This window comes from Tursiops truncatus, chromosome 4 (assembly GCF_011762595.2).
Source record: "Tursiops truncatus isolate mTurTru1 chromosome 4, mTurTru1.mat.Y, whole genome shotgun sequence".
Taxonomy (NCBI): Eukaryota; Metazoa; Chordata; class Mammalia; order Artiodactyla; family Delphinidae; genus Tursiops; species Tursiops truncatus.
In genome coordinates, this window is record NC_047037.1 from 17,188,893 (window position 1) to 17,207,782 (window position 18,890).

At 44.3% G+C, this 18,890-nt stretch overlaps 1 protein-coding gene across 1 annotated transcript in view; it reads right to left on the reverse strand.

Moving 5' to 3' along the window:
- Positions 1–18,890, reverse strand: part of MED12L (mediator complex subunit 12L) — a 327,546-nt gene that overhangs the window by 254,625 nt on the left and 54,031 nt on the right. Inside the window, exon 7 of the mRNA XM_019934361.3 lies at positions 683–852. Coding sequence (XP_019789920.2) covers positions 683–852 — 170 coding nt within the window. The remainder of the gene's footprint in view (positions 1–682; positions 853–18,890) is intronic.

Sequence of the window (18,890 nt, forward strand, 5' to 3'; positions counted from 1 at the left end):
AAGGAGAGAAATTTAGAAACCACACATCCTTTCTACCCCCTTCCTCTTTGATCAAGACAGCAGGTCGTGAACGTCTATGCTGGTAACACAACTCCAGCTGAACACTCGTCCTTCCTCCACGCCGGGAGTAAAGATCAATCGAGGCAAATAACGGCACAAGCGCCCTCTTCTGGTCAATATGATGTACATCAGCGTGTCAGGATGGGAGTTCAGTCGTTCCTCAATGCCCTTACCCCTCCTCTCAACTGCATTTTAAACTGCAGCTGAACAAAATTAAGATGACCTTTCATTGGAATAACTAAGCTCTAAAGGAGATCTATAAGACAGGAGGCATCAGCACAAAAATTTTTTTGAATTAATGCCTCCAGTTTTTGCAAAGTAAATGGCTTGGGAGGATTACATTTAATAGCGTAATTACAAACCAATTAACGGCATTAAAAGAGCTGGCATCACTGAAAGCTGGCGATCAATATGTATAATAGGAAGCTGTCATCTCAGGGCAAAGGTGTTACCTTTAATATTAATTTAGTGTGAGATATGTCAGATGGCTTTCTTTGAATGTATTAGTTCATATAGTGATATAATTTAACGCCCCCCTCCAAAAAAAAAAAACTAAACTGTAAGGAATTTGCTCTCCTCTTAAAAGCATGCTAGCAGCCTTTGAGTTTCGTGGGAATGTTACCTGGAACATGTGGAATGCCAACTTTTCGTTGTACTCCCACTGCCTCATTGCTTGTTCCACGTCGGGTGGCACAGGGACAGGGCCATCGCCTGCGCTGGAAGCTAGGTGGTAAAAGTCGGAAATCTTGGCCAACTGCTCTCGAAGATACCTGGTAGATATTTGTGTCCACTCTGCATTTAAAACAAGAAAAAAAGAATCCATTTCCAGATACGATGACTGTAAGAACTTTTTCTTCCTTTCTGATTATCTTAAGGATATACTTATTAAACAAACATCTGTTACACAAAAATGGCTTTGGAAAACGTATGCAAGCACTGTTCAGAAAGGCACACCCACCCCAAAGCCCTTAAGTAATGCAAACTAGTGTAATGTGCCTGCCCCATCGGCTGGCAAGGACGCCTTGCCGGCCAGCTCTTCCCTTGTCCCTCTGTGACCCCTCACCTAAGAGAAGAGATGCCCACACTCATATAAAAATATACCAGAGGCACAAGCAGGGAATAGAACAGGGGAGGTGAGCACTTTAAGAAATCACAATTCCAGACATAGAGAACAGACTTGTGGTTGCCAAGGGGGAGGAGGGTGGAGGAGGGATGTACTGGGAGTTTAGGATTAGCGGATGCAAACTATTACATATACAGAATAAACAACTAGGTCCTACTGTATATAGCACAGGGAACTATATTCAATCTCCTGTGATAAACCATAATGGAAAAGAATATGAAAGAGAATGTATATGTGTACATATAACCGAGTCACTTTGCTGTATAGCAGAAATTAACACAACATTGTAAATCAACTATACTTTAATAAAATTAATTTTAAAAAAATAAATTAGGTCTTCCCTGGTGGCGCAGTGGTTGAGAGTCCGCCTGCCGATGCGGGGGGCGCGGGTTCGTGCCCCGGTCCGGGAGGATCCCGCGTGCCGCGGAGCGGCTGGGCCCGTGAGCCATGGCCGCTGAGCCTGCGCGTCCGGAGCCTGTGCTCCGCGGCGGGAGAGGCCACGGCAGTGGGAGGCCCGTGTACCGCAAAAAATAAATAAATAAATAAATAAATAAATAAATAAATAAATAAATAAATAAATAAATAAATAAATAAATAATAAATTAAAAAAGAAACCACAATTCTACTACTCCAAAAGAATTCAAAATCCCCCCAAATGCAGCTCTCTTAACGGTACATTTTTCCGGCTCCAAGTCAGGGTTCAAACATGCCTAACTAAGGTGTGTTCTGTTTCTGTCAATCTGTAAGAGGACTGACTTTCCCCGCAGGCTGGCCCCAGATAGCGTTCCGCCCTGCACTCCCCCACCCCTGCCTGGGACACAAGAGGGGCCGCCTCTTGGACAATCAATCTGGACCTTCAGTTATTCTACTCTCCCCAACCAACAAAAGATGCCTCAGAACTCAATCAGAAAGAGTAGTGAGCGACAAAAGGTAGGAAACTGGGGAGGAAACAGAAAATGTAGCATTAAAAAAAAAAATCACTAAAATTATTCAAAGTATCCGCCACACGGTCACAAATTAAGTCAATGTGTTGCCTTTGACTGCCGTGAAGGATGTGATGCCAACTTTAGCCCATTCTATGGATAAAAATGTAATAATTGCATGCTCACAGCCAAACTTCCCCAAGGATTAGTGAAACAGCATTTCAGAAGAAATCATTGTACTGAAATATTACCACACAGTGCTGTTTTCTCATTATTTCGGCAGTAGTTTCTCCACCCTTCTTATTTTTAAAGGAACCTACCTTGACAAAAAGAAGAGTAGAAACTAAACATCTATTAGAAATTGAGCGTTTTGATTTTATTTTTTAAGTACTACTAAAATTACTTGACAACAGTACCCAGAGATGATTAATGACTGCTAAGTTTTGGTCTAAACCACTTGTTCTAATTGTGTCTTAGTTAAAAGTGAAATTCAAATGCACACGTTAAGCACTGCTCCAGTAATAAGCCACTGCAAAAAGATGAACAGATACTAAGTCAACATTCTGTTCCTGGTATTATCGTTTTTCAGAAAGCACCACCGATAACAGATATTATTGTTAAAACTACTCCCTCGTCATTAAAAACTAAACAATAAATTATCAATGTCATCATTTTCTGGTGCCCCTGTTATGGACTAATCATCTCATGACTCTCACTCGTTCAGCAAAGCAAAATACCAACCATCAGATGAGAGGAGTTTAGCTTAGCTATAATAAGCAGAAACAAAAATAACAAGGATCCAAATCCTAGCTTTTGTGTGCCAAGCCTTGCTATTAACTCACTCTCAGTATGGTACTATTCTCAATGCCCCCTCAGAATATTTTAGCTTCAAGGGCTAAAAATAACATACACATTCACACACACCCCTACTTTGTCTAGGGTATATTTTCTTTTCAAGATTGCTTTTTTTAAATATAGAAGAAATACGCATTCACTACAGAAAATTTCTAATGCAGATATGACGAGAGAAAAATCTCATAATCATTAAACAGTTTTATATTTTTTGTTTTCTTTTTTCCTTCTTGTGTGCTTGACTGTTTACATAAATATATGCATAACTTTTTAAGGATCTGAATATATCATTCCACAATTTGAATTACTTTTAAAATTCAAGTGGAATTCAAATATAGACCTCTTGGTCACGTATTTTAACTTTAACCGTATTTAACTGACATTAAGTTATCATATCCATCAGACCGATTCAGAGACCTGGGACTGAAGAGAGTCCAGTGTGAACTAATATAAAAATTAGGATGCACACAAAATTTTCATTAGAAACAAAAAATAACAAATAGCCACTAGTACTGCACTCCTTAAAATTATTAGGTTCACGGGCACCTCTCATGCTTAGTTAGGACTGATCATTAAAAGGGAGAAATGAGGGCAGCAGCGGCAAGACACACAGCGGTTCTCAGCCCTGAACGCAAATGCCATCACCAGAGGCTTTTACCAAACGCCAGTGTCTTCGGCCCCATCCCACCAGATTCTGATTTAATTGGGCTGGAGTGGGGACCCAGTCCTAAGTGATAAAAAGGAAACAGGAACGGTTAGAGATCTTAGGGAAGGTGGGGGAGCAAGGTAAGGAGGTTCAAAGGTAGAAAGATGCAGAAAGCGATGAAAGAGGCTGCTCTGAAAGTGGACCAGTTCTAAAATCGAGCAACTCAGAGGCTCTGGCTACATCTCTAGTTCACTGACGTCAGGTAGAACTCAAGGTCCACGAAGCCAGATTATTCGAAAGCTTACGAACATGAATGTTACTGACGGTGGGTCAGGGCTCAGCACTGAAAAGAACGACCTGTCCTTTTCACAACACTCTCCCTGGCATCTAAGAATCCTGTAGCCACTGTTCCTCTTTGTGGATGCCTCTCCCCCCAAACAGAAGGGATTTCAGAGGCCACACGGTTCACCCTACCGTACAATAGATCCAGGCACTGCGGGCGTAACTCAAGGTCACACAGGTACACCAGAAGCACACAAACAGGTGTGAGATGCCCCACTCCAGGACATGAAAGTACATAAATTGATAAATCCACGATAAGTGAGAAGAGAGACTGTCAAGTTACATTAAAAGATGATCTCCCAGGGCCTGGAATACCTACAGTATTAATAAGAGAACTGGGAACTCAGCAGAGGAGGAACGTCCACCCTGGGGGCAAACACAGAGCACCCCAAATGCAGCAACGCTCACGGAGAGGGCGTCCTGGCAGCGCGACACAGCAGAGACGCAATACAGGGCCGCACTGAGCACTACCGGTAGAATGAACTTAGGGACAGGATGGCCCTGGGTCCAAGTCCTAGCTCTGCCACTGAGTCGTGAGCAAGGCATCTAGCCTCCGCTAAACCTCAATCTCCTAATCGCTGCAACAAGGATCAATAATACATCCAGGTTGGGCCTCCCTGGTGGCGCGGTGATTGAGAGTCCGCCTGCCGATGCAGGGGACACGGGTTCGTGCCCCGGTCCGGGAAGATCCCACACGCCGCGGAGCGGCTGGGCCCGTGAGCCATGGCCGCTGAGCCTGTGTGTCCGGAGCCTGCGCTCCGCAACGGGAGAGGCCACAACAGTGAGAGGCCCGCGTACCGAAAAAAAAAAAATAATAATAATAATAATACATCCAGGTCAGTTACTGTAAGGATGAGTTACTTAGCACAGTGCCTGCACTGCAGAAGCGATCATCATTATTATTGGTATGAAAAGTTTTTAGAAAGGAAACTAAAGGTTAGACCTTGACTGCCCCTGATGTTAGACCCTGCTTCTGTCTCAGCTGAGCTGCAATGCCTAACATAATGCTCTGGATACGTGTTTATGGAATCAACCAACGTCAATTTCATGGTTCCAAAACCTTCGATGGATCTGCAGTCCTTGATGAATTGAGGTCAAACTCCTTAGCTGGGAATTAAAATCATGTCAAATACTATCTACCATTACATCCTCATACACACTCAAGGTGCTAGCTCAAGGGGTTTTCTCTCTCACTCTCACGCCTATGATGCTCTATCGACAGGACCTTCCATAACCACCTGTGTTCAGGGATGGGAAGATTTCTGGGCCCAATGCAAATGTCACGTCTCTCGTGTAGCCTTCTCTAGTCTCTGGACACCACCCCACCACCTAGCGGGGATCTCTCTCTCTTCTCTAACTGATGTATTAGAATTTCCTCCGTCTCTTTCATCCCTATAAAACTATTCCTTACATGCTCAAGATCTAAGTATTGACTTGAGTCAATACACTATAAGGTCCTCCCAAAATAAAGCGACTAAATCAAGTTCCTCCGCAATTATTCTGCCTATCAAATCTTCATACAAACATCTTCGCTTTCTAGTTTAAACTCATCACTGCAGACCTAGAAGGTTTCAAACACCACTATAGGGAAAACGCCAAATTCCCTCTCTAGTGCACTCCGCCTTTATTACAACCAATGCAACTGGAAGCGCCTGTTCATCAGCGTGCTACGAGAGGCCCACGCAAATACAGAACTTTCTATTCTTTTTAGTAAACTTCCTGTAAATATAAGTATAAATGTAAACTTGACACACACACACCCTAATATACATATACGCTTTAATTTTATGAAGGCTTATTTTCCTTGCTAAATTCTTTCCTTTTATCAAAACCAGTGGGAACCCACTACATAAAATAGATGCAACAAAGATTGCTTTGTAAAAACTCCAACCAAGTCCAGAGATGAAGGTGCACATCTTTAAAGTGATCCACTTGAATCAGCACTTAAGTCAATTCCAATGACAGGCTCCTCAATGGAAAAACCTATATCCTCAAACATTCCCCCTGAAGCTACACCACTACAATGAAAGGTTCTTGCCTCTCCACAGTGAGAACGAACAGACCGCTTCTCAAAACTGCAGGATGTAGAGGATTTAACCAGCCTGACTTTGCCTTCGGTGCAGACAGATGGGAGGGTGGGGAGGGGGAGAAGGAAAGTTCAGTATATATAAGATGCTGCACCCTCCATCTGTGAGCCCCCAAGAAAATGACTGAAAGATTTTCTCGTTTTCTGTTGTTAAAATGCTTTCTGGATCCAAGGATGCCATCAACAAAGTGAAAAGGCAAACTCACAAAATGGGGAGAAAATATTTGCAAATCATTTATCTGACAGGGGACTTGGAGCTAGAATATATAATGAATGATTACAACGCAATAATAAAGAGGTGAATAATCGATCTATTTTTTTAAATGGGCAAAGGATCCGAATAAACATTTCTCCAAAGAATACAAACAAACGGCCGATAAGCACATGAAAAGGTGCTCAATGTCAACAGCCACCAGGGAAATGCAAATCAAAACCACAAGGTACGACTAGGACAGGTATAAACAAGAAGACGGATAATACCAACTTTTTGGTGAGGATGTTGTGGAAACTAGAGTCCTCATACGTTGCTGGTGGGAATGTAAAATGATGTAGCCACCATGGAAAACAGTGTGGCAGCTTCTCAAAAGGTTGAACATAGAGTTAACATATAACCCATCAAGTCCACAACTAGTTATACACCCAAGAGAAATGAAAACATACGCCCACGCAAAGATTTGTACACACTTATAGCAGCATGGTTCGTAACAGCCAAGAAGTGGAAGCGATTCAAATGTCCATCAGCTGATGAATGGGTAAATAAAATGTCTGATATGCCTCTAATGGGAATACCACTCAGCCATCAGAAGTCATGAACTACTGATACTTACTACAACACGGATGAACCTTGAAAACATTATACTAACTGACAGAAACCTGTTTCAAAGAACCACATATGTTATGATTCCAGTTAGATGAAATGTCCAGAATAGGCCAATCTATAGGGCTGAGGGGGGTTGATGGGAAATGGGGAGTGACTGCCAATGGGTACGAGATTCCCTTCAGGGTGATAAAAATATTCCAAAATGTAATGATGGTTTCACAACTCTGTAAACACATGAAAAACCTCTAAACTGTATACTTAAAATGAACTGTAAAACAGTATAAATTGTATCTCAATAAAGCTATTACATAATTTTTTAATGTTTTCTTGAAATACCTTACTACCAATAAAAATTCATCCGCGTTTCATGAAGTAAAAAAGACTACTCCGCACGGAAGAAAAGTAATCCACGACGAAAGGACGAGACTTTGAGGGGCCCCGGGAGGAGGTGTGGTTAGGGAGGAGAATAAGGGTAGAAGCAGGCGTGGCCAAGAGGGTGAACAGTTAAACCTGGGTGATGCGTAACAGGAACTTTATCACATTCTCCTATATTTGTCTATGTTTGAAATGTCCATAATGAAAGGCTTAAAAAAAGTTAATCAGTTGAATTCTATAAAACGATTCACAGGAAACCGGAAATCCCGTATTCGGCCACTGGTCAAACTTGGGGAGTGAAAGGCGGGGCGGGGAACAGAGTGCTGGATAAAGACGAGCCCCAGGGAAAACTGCTGCCTCAGGGTGACGGGAGACCAAAGGAGAGTCACCCCACCAGCTGGAATGTTGGTTCTGCTGAATGGGCGGTTAGTGAGATCAGGCCCTCTGGCTGAAAAGCAGGAAACGTACGTGTGTGTGCAGGTGGGGGGGGGGGGGTGCTGGAATGGGTAGATGGGCTGTTGTCACTCCGTGGAAATGCTATGGTGCGATAAATTCCTGAATCTTTTTTATGCTTTAAGTTTTCCTCTCACTTAGAATTAACTGTACAACACCGGGGCTAAATGGCAAATACTGAATATCTGGTTTTGTCTGGATGAGTAATTTTACCATGTTATTTTTAACTGGCTATTTCTCTCTGGTTTTACTTACTGGAAACGACAGTAAGTACTGTCACTTGGGGATCAAGGTGACAACTCAAGAAAAAATAAAAATCATGGGCATTTGGCAGCAAACATTAAATGCCTACGGAGGGCCAGAAGCTCTCCCGGGGTCTGGAGCTACAAAGGTGAGAAGAAAGCAGTGCCCACCTGAGGTGATTCATCCTTGAGGTAGACACACAGGGACACAGATACTGACAGCGATGAGGTAAGCGCTCTGACATGCCATGGGACACAGGGGATGAAGCAAGGGGATGCTTTAGCCCAGTCTGGAGGGAAGGTACAAAGGAGTTCCACAGGCAGAAAGAGCAGTGTGTAAACATCCCAGGCCATGCGGACAGCAGCAAGGCAGAGGGAGAAAGGGTCACCCGTGAGGCGAGGTAGGTGGCCCAGGCCAGAGGTCCTCAAACGCGATGGCACAGAATGGTCACCAGAGGGCGCCAGTTGGCTAAACATACCGATTTAGCTTTGACTCTGAGATTTCCACCCTGGGAGCCTGGACTGGGGTCCAGAAATCTGCGTTTATAAACAATAGCCCAGGCAGTGACAAGCTATGGAGTTTGATCTTTTGCCACGAATGACTCAAAGCCATGGAAGAATTTTAAGCAAAGGAAAGAGGAGATCAGATATGTAAATTAAGATTCTCTCTCAGAAGTTGCAGGAGGGGGTGGCAGGGAGGGAGACAAATTGAAAGGAGGCTGCAAAGTCCAGTGAAGAGATGGCTGAGGAGGGTGCAAAAAAAGAGGTAGGTAGAATTGTAAGCAACCTGACGGTGGAGAGGGAGAAACAGAGAGGGGTGGGCAGCTTCCAGATCTCCCTGTGGGGTAGCTGAGCAGATCACGGTGCCACAGAACGGGATGTGGAACAGAGAGCCGGGAGGGGGGAGGGCAAGGGGGCTAAATTCAATGCGTTTGTTTTCATGAACGTGTTGTTTTAATTAAACCTTTATTTTGAGATAAGCATAGATTCACATGCACTTGTAAGAAACAATATAGAGAGACCCCACGTACATTTTACTTACTTTTCCCAAATGTTAACATCTTGCAAAACTACAGGACAATATCACAACCGGGATACTGACACGGACACAATCCGCCGATCTTATTATTCAGGTGTCCCAGTTCTGAGTGCAGTTTTGAACACTTGGATTTGAGGTGTCAAAGATATTCATGGGAAGATGTGTCCAGGGGCAGGTGGATACACAGGTCTGACATTCAGAAGGCTCGGGGTGAAGATATGGATGTGGGGAACTCTATCATACGTGGGTTCAATGCCTTAAACGACGGGACTATGACCGCAGAAGTACCCAGCAGACACAGCCCCAGGTGTAGGAAGGCTTATTCTGCAAAGAATACGGCTTGTGCACTAACTCACTCAGCCCTCCCCTGAGCCCTCAGCGTATGTTTACACGCTTGGTGGTGAAGAGCCCAGGTTCTAGCGTCAGGTGGCCTGGTTCCTGTCGCAGCTCGAATCACTTAGCAGCTTTGGAGTCCTGGGCGAGTCACTCAGCCTTTGGATGCGTCAGTTACTTGTCTATCAAACAGGCTGATAAGTGTACTTAGCCTATATGGCTATTTTGAGAATTAAGTAAGATATAATGTGCTTAGAACTGTGACACAGTTTGCTGTGTCACAGCACAGTGTGCTTCTGAGAGGAAGCAAACTTGCATGATTTACAGGCCGGGCGGCCAGGAGCCCCCAGATGGGCAGGAAGTAACCTTGGCTGGAAGTAGGAACTCTCTGGCCAAGACAGGAAGACATGTGAGGACTGGCTGCTGCATGTAAGTCCGCACAGGTGTGTGTTGGGGTGGAAGTGAACAGGTGGTTGAGGGAGACTGACGGAGTCTGCTCCTCTCTGAAGTCCAAGAGAAGGGTGGTGAGACAGGGGAGGGAGCCTGCAGACAGAGGCGAAGGTCCAACCAGCCAACCGCTCTGAGGAGGGAGGGACAATGCCCCCCCAAAAGATAAGGGCCCTTACAGGGCAACATATAAATAACTGTGCAGTTGTGTGACTGACGCTTAATGCCTAAGGATCTCAGGGTGAAAAAGAGACCACGTGGCCAACCAAGGAGACGGGCGGCAAGGTCTTGGGCGGGGAGAGGAGAGGGGCTGACGAGGAGGGAGCAAAAGAGACTTGAGTCCCAAAGCAGCAGGGAGACTCCTAACCGCCTGCCTGCCTGCCTGTCTTCGAGAAGCCGGGCAGCATCTCATACCTGAGGACAGCCTCTGACCCTTTTCTTGGTCTGCCCCTCTCGCTGTCAGTTCTCCGATTCCTGTTCCCAGGCTAATGCGGACAAATGCTAACTGTTGCATTTAGGGATTTTTTTCCAGTTGTCCTTTTTCTCTGTCAGCCCCATAGGTGCATCTGAAGCCAAAGGCAGAATCCAGTTTCAGCCCCTGGAACGAGAATGCCGCATCCCGCCCATCAACCACGGCACGAGCTTCTGGGCAGCACCGCTTCGCGGTTTCCTCCTGACAGAGCGGCACGTGCGAAACGCCTGCCGTGACAGCCCCACCCCTTCTGGGGAGGTGGGGGGGCGTTGGAAATGAATGTTCTAGTTGTCAGAGGGTGAGTTCCTCAAATCCCTCCCAACTTCTGAGTGAGCGACGGCCTTGGCCTAGCTGAGATGTTCCTCTCACGGAATAACTGGGATGCTATTTTTCCAAATATTAAACTGGCGCGTTTACTTAACCCCGTAGGACAAGTCCCCACCGCCTTCCACATCTGAGACCAGGCTGAGGACTTCATCGCCCCAGGAGAGGACAGCTAGGGCAAGACAAGAGACTCGAGGAGGAGAACACAAATTTGCCTCCCTGTGAACAGGAGAACATGCCTCTGCGCGTTCCTGCAGCCTCGGGAATAGAGGGGGGCCCTCCTGAGGATTTGTGGGGAGGTGAAATACAGGCGCGGTGCTGGTGAAAGACCCGCTGCCGGCCCTGCTGGAGGCGCCTAAGCTACTGAAATTACACTACATCGGACGCTTGGTTACCCCTGCCCCTCCTCCAGCTTCTGCTACAGAGGAAGCAGTAGAAAGCCCCAGTCATTTGTGGAGCAAAAGTAAACCACATTTTCTTTTTTTTTTTTTTTTCCTTTTTGCGCTTTGCATTGGTATTTAATTCCATGACCAGTTGTGCTTTGAGTAAAGTTCCTACAGTAAGAGCAGCACAGTGTTTACTTCTTAGGTCCTAGACGTAGTTGCTGTAAAATCTGTAATTCTGAACAAGAGTCTTCCACTAGGACGCGAATACAAATGCTACAGACATCACATCACCAGATAACCGTGCAAAGAAACTCCAGACCAAAAGGCTCTAAAACATAAAAACGCTACACATCACACAGACCACGCAGACCCATCCCCTGTATCCTCTCCTCCAGCACTCACCTGGTTTTATTTTGCTGAAGATTCCAAGACCATATGATATATTGTATGGTACGATATCATATATCAATACGATATGTTTATTTCCATCTATTCATCTTAGTTGTGTTACTCTCACAAAGATGTTCCAACTGACCATTTATCGACCCTTAATGTGTTTTCTATCCTGTCAATATATTCTATACGTTACTTGACTCCAAAATCATGGTGAGTTGAAATGGGCAGAAGAGCCACTTTATTGCAGGGATTTCATTTGGAAGATTATATACACTTTGTCTGAAAATGACCCTGAAACTTAGAGTATGTCTTTTTTAACTAAAAAAAAAAAAAAAAAGCTTTCTATTCATCATGGAATTAACATTCCCGTACAAATTGCAAAAAGAAAAGATCCAGCTTTTATAAGTATTACAAAGTTAGTAGCTTAGAGCCCCTTACAAGAACAAGGTGCTCTGTGCACAGCACAGAGCAAGCACCCATTTTCTGAAAGGAATGTAAAAACATGCACTAAAGATACACATAAAAATGCATTTCAGGGCTTCCCTGGTGGCGCAGTGGTTGGGAGTCCGCCTGCCGATGCAGGGGACACGGGTTCGTGCCCCGGTCCCGGAAGATCCCACATGCCACAGAGCGGCTGGGCCCGCGAGCCATGGCCGCTGAGCCTGCGTGTCCGGAGCCGGTGCTCCACAAAGGGAGAGGCCCGCGTACCGCAAAAAAAAAAATACATTTCAGAAGATACACAAGAAACGTCACAAACAATGCCTTCTGAAGTGTGTGATGAGGGGCCGCAGAAGGACACAGTGAGGTGAGACTTCACTGCGCCCTTTGGGGTATTTTGTGTTTTTCTACCATGGATATGTGTTACCTACTTTTATAAAATTTTTAAGTCACACAAGCAGCTGTCTTTTCTCAAAATCCTCCTCTTTATGCTTTAAGCAACAGATCTACAAGATGCACGACAAATAAAAAAGCTCACGAAACACTGAGCTTTTTGAGACACCCCTCATACCTCACTCCATCCCAGCCTCACAGTCGCCCCTCTGATATGAGCCGCTTAGAAACTCTGCAAAGCAAACAGGACCCAGAAATGGGAGTCCAGGATGGAATTCTCAGTTCTCCCACTTTCCATGGATCTTCTCACCCTAATTTGTAAAATGGAGATACCCAGCTACCTCCGAGGGATTCTGTGAGGACTGCCCCAACTGACAATATATAAAACCAGGCTGCAAACTACAAAAACTTCCAACAAACAGGTATTTGTGCTGTATAATATGTTCCAGGTATAGATGTACATGTACGTATTGATAGCCATAGACAGCAAAGAACTAAGTTTTAATGAAATTGGGACTGTGATCACTATTTTATCACAGATTCATTAGTTCAACCAGGAGTCAACATTAAAAGTGACTAGAAAACAGAGAAACTGTTGAGCGGCAATGGGTTCTGAACAGGAAATTCAAGATCAGGTAATTCACCCAAACCAACAAGACCAGAAGAAACGACAGTGGTAAAAACCAAAGCAAATCCAGTACACGTAAAAGAACTATAAATGTAACTCATGTGCTCTCAGTTTACCGGAGAGGAAGATAACTAGCTAATTTAAGACCAAGAAATACTGTTTAAGACGTGAAAACAAAACAAAGCACAAATTTCCCAATTTTTACTTAAAGGCTAGATTTCTTTAGGGCCCAGCTCATATTCAACTCTTACAGAAAACCTCCCCTAATTTTTCCAACCTCCCAGTCGTTTCCTGTATGATTACCGGTAACCATGTACCGACTGTTGCTCTGTGTTTTATGTACGCATCTTGTTCCCACAAAAATGCCTTTAAGGCAGCCCCCTTGAAGGCAGATAGCACAGCCTCCATTTGGTTAAAAACTTCACAGCATCTACTCCAGTGCAGAGAATCTTAATATACTTTTTTTTTAACTAAATCACTCTTTATTCAAATGAAATATATTTAAATATATTAAATATATTTAAATATATTTAAAAATATATTTAAGTAAAAATATATATATAAAGTTCTCCGAATGCATTTCTCTAAGAAATTCAAAAAGCAATCATGAGCAGACATTACCTTTAACTGATCATAAACACACACACACGCGCGCATGCACACACACACACACACGCACACACAACCAACAACCACCACCACTACCACATACTAGCATTCTAATATGGGCCCGGCTATAACATTTTTACTTTAGAAAAAGCTGAAACATGTTTCCATAGGGCAACAATGTGGAATGCAGAGTAACACTGTAGCATATTAAACTTGATGAGAACATTTAAAAGTGTATATAAATCAGGAAAGTACAATGGCGGTTGACAGGTGGAGGGAGGGCAGAGAGGGGAAAGGAGAGTTTATTTAATGAGTATAGAGCTTCAGTTTTGCAAGATGAAAAAGTTCTGGAGACCTGTTGCACAACAACGTGCAGACAGTTAGACTGTACTGTACATATAAAATGGTTAAGATGATAAATTTGATGGGATTTTTACCTCAATTTTTAAGTCTCTGTAAATTTTACATATCCAATTAACTGAACAACTACACACCTGGAAAAATATTAAAGTCTTCCAATTTTTGTTAAGGTCCCAAGCAGCAAGCACTTGGCTGAGTGACAAGTAAGCTCTCGTAATATTATCTAAGAAGAACTAAAACTGTAATGCATTCCCTGAGCTTCCTTCAAATCTTTTGCATGAAACACATTTTTTTTTTCAGCAAGGTACCTTCCAGAAAAGGTATCAACAACACAAAAATAGAGAGTAATAATTTGGGACTGAGATTAGGCTTAGCTAACTTTTTATTTATATCAAAGTTACACTTGCACGTGTCTTAGAGTCCAATAGCTCTGTATGACTTATTGTGAAAAACAGCCGTCCACTGTCCAGACTCCTCCATTTCCCATTCCCCAAAAGCAATTATTTTCAATTCTTTCATCCACTGTGTTTCTTTTGTTGACCTCTTTATCTCTAAATAACATACGTGCAGTTGTACTTCCTGATTTTAAGCATTATCTATTGGCTTCCTACTATGGAAGATGATGGAATAGTCAGCTCTCCTTCACCTCCCACCAAGACGTTCTGTACTTAGATATTTCCTTTCTTCCTAACATATAGATTTTAATTCTGAATCTAGTATATGCTTATAGCAGGGTAAGACAGATAAGTAACCATGTCCTTGTTGCTGGAAACCATGTCATTGTCCATGTAACAGATATGAAATAAAGGTAACATCAGAGAAATTAATAAAAATCTTTAATGTTACATGGGAATGTTAGAGATAAACTGGAAATAGGAATATAAACTCCCACAGGAATACACAACATGTGTACACACACATGTATTCACAGATATATATGTATCCCATCCATCCAGATAGGGCTTAGATGCCATGACATCCTAGTAGCAATGAGCACTTTCAGCATCCAGATCTTGCTTTCTAAATACCATTCCCCACTAGAGAGAAGTAGGGTTCCATAAAGAAACGGCTGATTGCAGACCTGAGGCAGAAAAAGTACAAGATGAACCTGGGAGGCTTTCTGTGCCAAAAAAGAAGGAGGTGCTCTAAGTCAAATGGTGTCATGTCAAAGGATACAAAAGAGCTTCAAACATCTTCCAATGGCCACCTTTGGGACAATTGGAACACTAAAATGAACAACAAGTATAACAGGTTGCAAAATGCTGAATGAAGGAATATCAGTAAGCCCATAACAATGACCAAAGACACATTTTTGTAAATAAGAACCAAAAAAGGAGAAACTCATTTATTAAAGAACTAAATGTGCAATGACAGCAATTCTTAACTCTGAAAACTGATACTCAAAGGAAAAGAATTTAGCATTTATTCTGCCTTTTTTTTTTTTTAGAAAGAATTTTATGATTTATCACAGCTGATGAGGGAAAGCCCATTTTTACAGGAGAATGCCAACATCTAGCCATTCCCAGTGAAATAATGGTTTTGGACTCGGTTCATCAATGGACGCTACAACTTTCAGGTGAAAGGAATGGAACGGTTGCACGCGCCCAAGTAGTACCCATAGGTCCTGTTCCTTCTATTGGAGAGCGGTTTTTACTGGATATAGCCAGAGTCCCCTCACCAATTCAAACCTATTTTTCACGCCTAGGTGAAGCATGAATTTAAATTATGCTTATGCAAGCACATCTGTCCAGCCTTCAGGGTTATTTTCATAGTAAACAAGGCAGAGATCTCCCTTATGACAAATAAGATACAAGGAACACGTGTAAACGTGGAGGCAATCTTGACTTGAAACTCAAAACTCGTCCCTGGAATCAAAAAAAGTATGCACCGTCTTCAAGGACCCGAACTGAATGTAAGCTGGCTGGCTCCGATAAGAAACCAGACTGTCAATTATGTGTCGAGCGGGGCTTATTTTTGCAGTCCAAATGGCTCAATGAATATGTCACAAATTAATTACCCACTGAGCAAGAAAGGGAGCTGTTTCTTCTACGCATTTTGGGGGCGATAAGGACGGTGATTCCAAGAGCACAGTCAACCAAGAAAAGTCTCTCGCCCACCCCAAACGCCCAACCCAACAAAGCCTCAGGGGTACAGAGGAAACAACTGGGGGTAAAGAGAGCAGTTCCCTGGGCAGTTTAACCACGAAGCATTTTAAGCTTCTTCTAATCTGTTTCCCCAAAAAAGCCCTCATGCCCATGATATGACTTGTCACTCTTCACCATATTGAACACCCAACAATTCCTAGCCAGAATTAGAGCTGCTCATCTTGCAAGCAGTTTCACCTGGCTCTCGTCTCTCTGGCCCCCTGGGCTTTGCTATGCTTTGCCTGCTCCCCGTGGCACCCGCGAGCACAGGAGTTCTGGCTCCTCTGATGCTGCCCACAGCCCCCAAGTCCTGCAGCCTGTTCCCTGCCCGCACCCTTCTCCCTAGCGATGCTCCTTGCCTCCCGGGGCCAGACCTACAACATGCACATGCCCCCGGCAACCATCACAATGGGGAGGAAAGAGCAGACATCTCCTAGTAGGTCCACTCTGTGTGTACCAGCTAGTGACTTAACTTCTGAGGCTTGGGCCCCGCATACACGGAATGGAATAATAAAACCTACGTTGAAAGCACGTTGTAATGATTCCAAATAATGTCTGTAAAGTTCCCAGCACAATGCCTGCAATAATTAGCGGAGACTGGCTCGTGATGACCGCAGTCCTAGTGCAGTTGTTGCATACTATTTATTAACGGTCTATATTTACCGGCCACTTAGTGTGGTGGACACTGTTCTAAACGCTGCAGAGGTACTGACTCACTTCATCCTCAGAAGATACTGTCAGTCACGCCCATGGCACAGACAAGAAGCTGCGGGGGAGTGTGATGACAACAGTCATAGTAGTGAGAAGCCCTTCCAGGGCTCCCCACCATGCCGCTCTAGCGAACACGCCTCCCCACGGCCTTTCCGCACCGCCCCACGGGGACCTGACGCGCCAGATCAAAGTAAACCCTGGTCCCACGTCAGACCGCCTGATGGCCCTACTCCCCCGCAGATGCCATTCCTCTGCCAGAAATGCCCTTCCCTGCATGACAGACCCCGACTCTGTCCTCCTAGGCAGCGCTGCTTCTTCCAAAACTGCCCTCAGACGGCGCTTCCTCTGCGACCTCCCCGGGCTTCCCGAGCCCCTCGGGACTCCCTCCGCATTTTACGCGCTTCGCTGTTTGCGCTTCCTTCCTCCTCTAATATCTGCAGTGTTTGGCTGTGTGCCCCCTCCCCCCACTTGTGAACACCGGGGGGCAGTGACCACATTCTCCCCTGCGTCCCCACCGACCAGCACAGCGCCCAGCACAGACTCCGGGGCCCGGTCTGGACGCACGAGCTAAGGGGCTCCGTCCCCCACCTGCACATCAGTGTCTTCATCTGTGAACTTCCTCCCAGGGCTCCTGAATGATAAATCAGACAACAGACAGAGAGCTGAGCCAGCGCTCACTAAGAAAGGGGGAAGGCGGCACCACGGCACATCACAGCCACCCTGGTGGCCCTGGGGAGGGCTGTTCTCACACTAGCCCACAGGAAACACCGTCGTAGGGCCCAACGGCAAAAGGAGGAGGTATCCCCAAGGCTGGAAAGCTCATTTTCACAGGACGCGTCAGGAGCTGATTCAATCTAGGGCTGTCGGGTGCGCCAAAATCCCGCCCGCCGCAGTGAGGGTGGGTCCATAACTGCTCACGGGACAGCCACTGTTACAGCGTTAGCAAGTATGGTATAACAGCACATACTAGAGTTATATGATGAGCTCACATAACTCATGAACGGCAAGACTCCTCCTGACTGTTGGGGAAATTCCTACAAATAAACGTACAGGGTTCTGTGTTATTTACCACAGTCCCATTTCCAAATCTGTTCAAAGATTTTAATTATATAACTCTGTGTAAGTTTTACTTTTTTTTTATTTTTAAGTATTATCTAGCTCATTTTACTGACTGACTGGTTTTTATTTAAAAATATTTTTTTTTTTTTGGCTGCGACGCACGCCTTGCGGGATCTTAGTTCCCCGACCGGGGAGAACCCGGGCCCCAGCAGTGGGAGCACCGAGTCCTAACCACTGGACCACCAGAGAATTCCCTTAGCTAGCCCATTTTAAATGCTCTTCTCTGGTGAGCTCAAAACACTTAAGACAGTTAAATATTCTTGTTCTAAAAACGAAACTTCATTCAATTCCAAAAAATATCGGAAACCAAATATGTATCACGTCTGGTATTCCTTCCCTCGAGTCTCTTAACACTCATCTATTAGACGGCATTTTCTAAACGTCATGTCCACCTATAACCTCTTATTTTTTCAGGTCTCATAAAGAGGGAGAATTAAAGTCTCTTCTTCCAAGCTTCCCTAATTCACCTCTGGTTTAAAATCTCTGCCCTGATGTTAGGATTTGTACAAGTCAAATATTTCTTTGCCCCCCCACCTTGAAACTACACATGCAACCTCACCCAGAAACCCAAGGCCCCTCTCGCCCCTCTCACTTTTGGGTACACACTGCACTAGGTATGTGTTTGCCCGCTGCAAGCTCCCCAGGGCAGCAACTCACTTACTCTACATTTTAGATCTGTAACTCTGCATAATGACAGTGAAGATTTCTGTGTTGCTACATTTAAAGAATGTACACAACAGGCCTGCTTCCTTGTTACTGTTAGCCCACTGAACATTAGGAAAAACTCTCTTCAATAAAATCAAACAGCAGTGCTGTAGAGCTCTGTTCCAACACTGAATGTGGGAACTGAAAATAAAACATGTTTCTATTACAAAGGAATAAAGGCCATTTCTACTGAAAACACTTCACAAATCCTAAGAACAATCATCAAGACAATGGAAGCCATAAAACCAATGCCAGAAGAGGGTGACACTCAATAGTCAATCTTGCCCCAAATGTGCTGAATGGTTTCTAGAACACAGAAACTATTACTGCAAGTTAATCATCTGCAGTGTATGCAATTTAATGCAATTCAACACATATATATGCGTGTACCTGCTTGGCTGTATAGCTTGCTTGGAGTGTGAAACTTGCTACATTATGGCCATGTCTACACAGTCCAATGTTTC